The following is a 7,632-nucleotide window of genomic DNA, read 5'->3' on the forward strand; positions in this document are numbered from 1 at the left end:
TGATCGTCCCCCTCTGCTCCGCTTTGTGAGGCCCCGTCTGCAGCGCTGCGTCCAGGGCTGGAGCCCCCAGCACAGGAAGGACAGGGAGCTGTTGGAGAGGGTCCGGAGGAGCCACAGAGATGAGCAGGGGCTGCAGCACCTCCCTGCAAAACCAGGCTGAGGGAGCTGGGCTCATTCAGCCTGGAGAAGAGGCTGGGGGTGAGCTGAGTGCAGCCTGCAGGACCTCAAGGGAGCCTGCAGACAGGAGGGGATCAGCTCTTGGGAAGGGGAGAAACAGCAGGACGAGGGGAACGGCTGGAAGTGGAGGGAGGGCAGCTTTCAGTTGGCTGTCAGGGGGAAGTTGTTTGCTGTGAGAGTGGGGAGGTGCTGGAACAGCTGCCCAGAGAGGCTGTGGATCCCCGTCCATCCCTGGAGGTGTTCGAGGCCAGCAAGGATGGGGCCCTGGGCAGCCTGGTCTAGTATGAAATGGGGAGGTTGGTGGCCCTGCGTGTGGCGGGGGGTCGGAGATTCGTGATCCTTGAGGTCCCTTCCAACCTGGGCCATTCTGTGATTCTGTGAGTCACCAGAGTGACACAGAGGAACAGTGCTGGGTAATTTATGCAGCTTTCTAACAAGCAGTCAGCTCGGTCCAGGCAAAAGCGGGCAACTTTCTAACAACAAGTCGTAACCGTTACGCGTAAAGAGCGCTTTGGAACAGCTGTGATTTCCGCACCAACTGCCTGCAGGTCAGTGTAGGCAACGGCTACTAAAGAAAAATGAGTAAGGCAACATTGAGAGGAAAGAAAAGAAGGGAAAGAAAACAGAGAGGGGCAGCACTCCCAGGCGGGGCGGGCAGCAGGCTGCCGGTGCCGGCGTCATAATGGGCCACGGCCAGCACCGACCACGCTGTCACCGCGTTGCCGTGGCGACGTTTGTGACACGGCCACCCGGGAGGGGTATGAAGGCGCTCACGGCGGTGGGTCCTGCATCCTGAAGGAGCATCTGGCAGAGAGCAGACGCGTCTGAAGGATGAGCTCCGGCATGGCTGGCGCCAACAAGGAGCAACCCGCCGGCACGAGGCGGAACAGGAGGAGCCAGGACGGCCCCGCAGTGGGGCGTGCCTCCGGACCGACAGACACCCACAGCGAAGGTACACGGGTCCGCAGCCAGCACAGGAGCGGTGCTGCAGCCCATCTTGGCGCTGAGCGGGCGAGACCCAGCACGGGGACCGCCTCGGGGCTGCGTCCGTGTGGGGCTGGGGACTGCCACGACACTTTCCATCTGCCACCTCCCTCCCGGCCCGAGGCAGTAGGAGCGCCGGGAAGCGGCAGATGCAGAGTGTGACCTGCTTTTCCTCTGCCCTCCAGAGCGAGTTGCCGTCTGGGATGCGGTGGCCGCCTACGTACGGGAGCAGCTCCTGGGGCACAAGGTGCGTTGGCTGTCAGGTTCCTCCTCTCCCTGTCCAGCTCGGCCTACGCTTTCTCTGTCTCTTCCCCTCCATACAAAACAGGAAACTCAGCCCCACTTTCTCTGCCGCGCATCCCGTGGGCTTCCTGCAAATGCAGGACCACTTGTGCTGGGCGCGGTCGGAGCTCGGGGCTGAGCCCAGCCTCGGGAAGCCTCTGGATTCCATCAGGCTGCTTCCGCCCTGGCTGCTGTGCTGCATTTGGGAGGGCAAGGGGACGGAGAGGACTGTGCACCTCCTTCCTTCCCAAAGCCTCTCCCGCTGCCGTGGCTCGTGCCTCCGAGCAGCGGGAGAGGGCTCCTGAGCTCTGTCCCTACATGGGACCCCGTCCAGCTCTTCCTCCAGCCAGCCCATAACCCTGCAGCCCTGAGTGCTTTCTCTTCCACTTGCAGGGGGTCTGGATTCCCACCTTCGGCTCGTTCGACACCATCTCCAAAGACATCAGGACTGCGGACGGGACCGTGGCTCTGCGCTGGCCCGTCTTTCAGCTGGCCAGGAACCTCAGAGCCATGCACCACCTCAAGTCCGACAAGGAATCCCTGTCGGGTAGGAGGGGCATTAAACCCTTGCTGGCTTCTGGCCAGGGCAAAGGCAAAGCAGGCCACCGCCTCCCTTCTCCAAAGGAGGCCTCCCCCTCCGAGGAGGGGGGCCGTGCTGGGCAATGGCCGCGAGAAGCAGTTCTAGGGAAGTTCTAGGTGGAGAACCAACCGTATAATCAACTCCGTCCCTCGCCTTTTTCTTTTCAGCCCATAAGGAGGTGGAGCCCCTGAAATACAGCGAGGTGGCTGCCGCTGCCTCTGTGACCTGGCAGAGAGGGAAGACCTGCATCCAGAACACCGTGGCCCTCCTCTCCAGCTGCCTGAAAAGTGGGGAGAACGTTGCCTTTGTCCTGAAGGACATAGGAGTGCTCCTCTTTCAAGGAATGACCTTTGAAGTCAGATACTACTACGACTTCCTGGAGAAGATCTGTGGGAAAGAGAAATTCAGAAAAGTTGTTTTCAAGGTGAGCTGCAGTTTCTCCGTGGCCCGGGCAGTGCCGTGCCCCTTGCAGTGCCCGCACACGGCCCCCCAGGAGCTGGCCGGCTGCTCGGGCCGTGCAGGTGCTGTGCTGCTGTCAGCTCTCCCTGCCTTGGGCTCCTCCAGTCCCGAGCGCCTCAGCCGTGACGAGGACGGCCCATAACCTCCCTGTTCCTCCCCTGCAGGTCCCCTGGCTGCTGGACATGTTGGTGTCCCAGGTGGCACCGGTGGCCTCCCTGGCGCTCTCTGGCCGGCTCGTTGTCTTTCCCATGTGAGTATGTTGGTGGCTGCTTGATGCAGCTGCTCAGCTCTCATTCCATAGAGCTTGTTCCTTGTGTCCATGGGATCCTGTCTGTGAGGATATGGCACAGAATCATAGAATGATTTGAGCAGGAAGGAACCCTGAAAGGGCAGCTAGTCCCACGCCCCTGCAGGGAACAGGGACATGGCAAGATGTTCTGGTGCCTCGCCACCCTCCTGTCAAAACTTCTTCCTTATATCCAACCTAAATCTTCCCTCTTTCCAATTGAAACGATTTCCCCTTGTGCTATCACAACTGACCCTGCTAAAGACTTTAGAAAGTAGTGGCCTTAACGCAGCGTGGAAATGTGCTGTGAGCAGACATCACAGCGAGCAAAAAGGATTGGCAGAGCGCTGCGTCACACCGGTGTCTGCTCCTTCTGCACAGGTTTCAAAAGCAGTTTGTACCCAAACCGCCGCCCAGGATATTCCGCAAGACCTCCGGAGACGTCCCTGGTGCGGGGAAGCAAAAGAAAGAAGGGGCTTTGCCACCTCTTTTCCAGGGCAGGAAAGGTAAAGCAGCTGCCAGCTCCTTCCCATGGCACGTGCAACCACCGTGTGATGGAAAACCCCTTGCCAGAGGCTCTGACTTGTGCCAAAGCTTCGCACCAGTTCAGCACGGCCTCTTCCCATAACAAACTGTTGGCCTCACCAAAACAAAGGCGCTGGGTGTGACGGGCCCCCACCCCTGGCTATGGCAGGAGGGCGCGGGGATCGCAGACGCTGCCCTCCCTCCCCCAGGAAACGGCCCCCAAAAGTCACCTCATCATCGCCGCCCAGCTCCTCTTTCCCAAAGCCGACCTCACTAACGCAGTCCCAAAACAGAGCTGAATTGCAGAGAGGAGGAGCGGGGGCCACAGACGGTGTCAGGGAGGGTCCGAGGGCGGTGCAGATGGTGGCAGTGGGGGGAGCAGAGCGACTTCCGGATGCTCGGAGCAGGCCTGAGTGCCCCTTGTCACTGAGCCAAAGGGTTAAGGTGAATCTCCTCTGCCTTCCCAATTCCAGTGAGATTTGCAGATGCGCCAGCGTTCATCAGACGCTTCAGCACTCCAAGTGCAGCTGGAGAAAGCTCGAGAAGCAGAAGAAGCTTACTGCAGAAGGAGAGGCCTTTCAGTCCGCTGCCAGCAATCCCGAGTGTGTGCGAAGCCCGCGAGCAGCCGGTGAGCTGGCAGCTGCAGGGCCAGGCAGGAACCGAAGGCCAAGAAGACCTGGGCCAAAGAACAGGAACGAAACACGTCCGGTTCCAAGAATGTGAACAACGTGAGGGTGGAGCGGCGGAGCCATGGAAAGCAAAGTCCTCGCCCCACCCTCAGGTTGCCGGGAAGCAGGTGACGTCTCCCAGCAGAGACAGGAGGTGTTCATCAGGGGCTGAGTCCATCCTCATCAAAGGCCATGCATCCCGGCTGCCGCTTCTGGCACGTGACTCTGTCAAAATACTCAGGCAGAGAACTAAGAAGGACAGGCCGGCGCGGGCAGAACCTCTGGAGATGGCGGCACCAGCATCTCACCGTCAGTGCAGCCTTCCCGAGGAGTCCTCCACCTGGAGACCTGCTTCGCTGCCACCCATACGCAACAGGCCAGAGTCTCCCGAGAGTCCCCCTCCAGAGACCAAAGCCCCGCGCCGCAGGCCGCCAACACCCTACCCACGCTGATCAGGGCACGGGGTGCCTGGCACAGACAGAGCTGCACCCAAGGCTGCAAAATCCCACCTGCATCATTCCTGGGTGCCAGTTCCCTGCACAAGAGCACAGCAAGAGGGACAGTGGGGGCTTGTGGGGATTCCAGAGAGAACAATCGGTGTACAAGCTGCGGAACAAGATAGCTAAACCGCATGAGAAAGGAGTGCTGAGCACAAAGGACGCCTCCAGGAGACAAAAAGAAGAGTCAAGCGAGCTGCGCGATGGCCGCGTGATAACCACCCTGATTGGAGCAAGAGCGCGAGGCTAGGAACGACTCATGGCTCTGATGGATGAGAGCCTGCGTGCACGGTTAAGGAGAAGACCAGGGGTGACTGCGTGCAATGATCTGTTGACATGGAAAGGGGGGTGGGAATGTTACAGGAGAGAACTTGGGAACGTATGGAAGGGATGTTAGAACCTGCAATAAACAATTGGCATCATTCACATCTGAGTCTGTGCCTTCAGATGCCGGAGGGGCTCTTCCAAGACCCCTTGGCCCTGGGTGCACATGATGGCTGTATTTCATGGAATTGGGATGAAAAGGACCGCAAAGATCATCTCATTTCAAAGCCCTGCTGTGTGCAGGTCGTCACCCACCAAACCAGGCTGCCCGGAGCCACATCCAGCCTGGCCTTGAATGCCTCCAGGGATGGGGCATCCACAGCCTCCTTGGGTAACCTGTTCCAGTGCCTCACCACCCTCGGGAGGAAAAACTTCCTCCTCATACCTAACCTTAACCTCCCCTGTCTCAGTGTATAACCATTCCTCCTTGTCCTATCACTATCCACCCAAGTCATTCCCCCTCTTTTTTACACACAACCTTCAAGTACTAGAAGGCCACAATGAGGTCTCCCAGGAGCCTTCTCTTCTCCAACCTAAACAAGCCCAGTTCCCCTTCCTTCATAGCAGAGGTGCTGAAGCCCTCTGATCATCTTAGTGGCCCTCCTCTGGACCCACTCTAAGAGCTCTGCATCTGTCCTTTGCTGGGGCCCCAGGACCTTGTTGCCCTTCTTTGGACCTGCTCCACAACCACAAGGTCCTTTCTGCACCCACAACTGAACACAGGACTCGAAGGGAGGCCTCACCAGTGCTGAGTACAGGGGCAGGATAACTTCTCCAGTCCTGCTCACCACACCATTTCTGATCCAAACCAGGATGCCATTGGCCTTCTTGGCCACCCGGGCACGCTGCTGGCTCACATTCAGCCGACTGTCCATCGGTACACCGAGGTCCCTTTCCATCAGGCAGCTTTCCAGCCACTCCTCCCCAAGCCTGTAGGGTTGCCTGGGGTTGCTGTGACTAAAAAGCAGGACCCGACACTTGGCCCTATTGAAACTCATGCAGTTTACCTTGGCCCATCGATCCAGCCTATCCAGGTCCCTCTGTAGTGCCTCTCTCCCCTCCAGTCGATCAGCACTCCCTCCCAACTTGGCAGAGCTCCGTGGATGGTGGCTGTAGAGTGGGATCTGGGCAGAGCATGGAGAAAGGGAAAAGCAAGACGGGGATCTGGACGATATAGTGAGATCTAATCTTAAAGAAAAGAAAGGAAAGAAATAAGAAAGGAAGGAAAATAGAATGGAGAAAAGTGAAGAAAGGAAGCAAGGAAAGGAAGGAAGGAAAGAAAGAAGAGGAAGGGAGGAGAGGGAGGGAGGAAGGAATTGGAAGGAAGGAAATGAAATGAAATGTAATATGAAATGAAAAATGAAATGAAATGAACTAAGGAAAGTAAGTCAGGTTAAAAGTTATGTGCCTTCATGGGGTGCTGAATTGGCAGCTGCAGGTTTGACCTCGCTTAGCCAGGTTCTCGCTGCCCATAACAGATGCTTTTCTACAGACTGAGACAGTCACTGCACACAGCAGGTCTCTGTTTCTCCGGGTAACATCGTTAACTCCCCTGTCTCTGCAACGTGAGACAGCAGACTGAGACGGCAAACCAGAAATTGATGGAGAAGCAGCAGATTGGTGAACGGAGTTGTGGCTGATGAGACAACCGACCAGAGCCAGCCAAGCGTCCTCCATCCTAACCCACTAAAATAACACGGTGACCTTCATCAGAAAGAGCAGCGAGAGACACGCGCGTGTAAAAGAGCCGAGGCGTGGGGTGAGGGAGGGAATGTCAGTCGTTCTGGGGACTCGTAATAATCCAGCCTTTGCTTGGACATCTAATGTATATGTAAGCAGATTGTTCTGTAAGCACGTGCCTTTCTTGCCCTCCGGTATGCAGGCTAGGTGCGAATATCCCCGCCTGCATCCAGCGTGTGCACAGCGCTGATAAAACAGAACTGACAGAACTGCTTTGTGACTACTCTGTGGTTATAGAGTTTGATTTCCACACGTCAACAGGACTGATAAAATCAGCGGAGGATCCCCTGAAGATAAGGATCTCAAACGAGGCCCCACATTGTTGGCAATATCCAAGTGATTTGTCAGAATGGTATCTCTGATAAAGCAGATTTTATGCACAATTGCAGTGGTGGGCGTCCCGCAAGCAGGAGCACACCTGCTTCTGAGGGAGATGGCGTTCCGTCTTTTCTGCCCTTTTATGACCTGACTTCTCTTTTCCTCCCCTGGTTCCTAAACTTGGGCTTCAAACTACAACCACAGCACAAGAGGTCAGCACCAGCCTAAAGCCACCTCCAGAGAGGCCGGCACCAGGCATATGGGTGTGCATTCCTATTGGTTTCTACTGATTCCTATGGGACTGTCTTGACCATTACGAGGCTGTGCTTGTTCTTCCTGTTTTTATGGGTCCTCCTTCTGTTTTTTATGGTTTGCCCACCTACTGGTTCCTATGGGTCTCTACTGACCACTAGGAGTCCATCCTGGTCTTTTCTGGTCCGTACAGGTGTGCGCTCCTTTTGGATCTTCCTCTGGGACTCCATTGACCACTAGGAGGCCATACTGGTCATTACTGGTTTTTATTGGGCTGCACAAGAGTCCCCAACCCAACCCACCCCCACGACGGCAGCTTTCAGGACTCCCTCTGCCCCACACATCCCCATGGAGGAGAGGGAACTGGCTGAGGGCCGTGCCCAATAGTAGTGGTTAATGGAGTTTATCCAGCTGGCGACCCATTACAAGTGGTGTCCCCCAAGGGTCGGTACTGGGGCCCATCTTATTCAATAACTTTATTGATGACCTAGATGAGGGGATTGAGTGCACCCTCAGTAAGTTTGCAGATGACATCAAGTT

General features: G+C 56.7%; 1 protein-coding gene across 1 annotated transcript; it reads left to right on the forward strand.

The window, feature by feature from the left end:
• The first annotated feature begins 487 nt into the window (after positions 1–487).
• LOC104916027 lies at positions 488–4,884 on the forward strand. Its single transcript, XM_031557586.1, is given in 7 exon segments — positions 488–1,173; positions 1,235–1,408; positions 1,837–1,990; positions 2,191–2,447; positions 2,647–2,732; positions 3,150–3,274; positions 3,767–4,884. Coding segments are annotated over 7 exon segments (1,608 nt in total). The 5' UTR covers positions 488–1,008; the 3' UTR covers positions 4,414–4,884.
• The last annotated feature ends 2,748 nt before the right edge of the window (positions 4,885–7,632 follow it).

Source organism: Meleagris gallopavo, unplaced genomic scaffold (assembly GCF_000146605.3).
Source record: "Meleagris gallopavo isolate NT-WF06-2002-E0010 breed Aviagen turkey brand Nicholas breeding stock unplaced genomic scaffold, Turkey_5.1 ChrUn_random_7180001865818, whole genome shotgun sequence".
NCBI classification, from domain to species: Eukaryota; Metazoa; Chordata; class Aves; order Galliformes; family Phasianidae; genus Meleagris; species Meleagris gallopavo.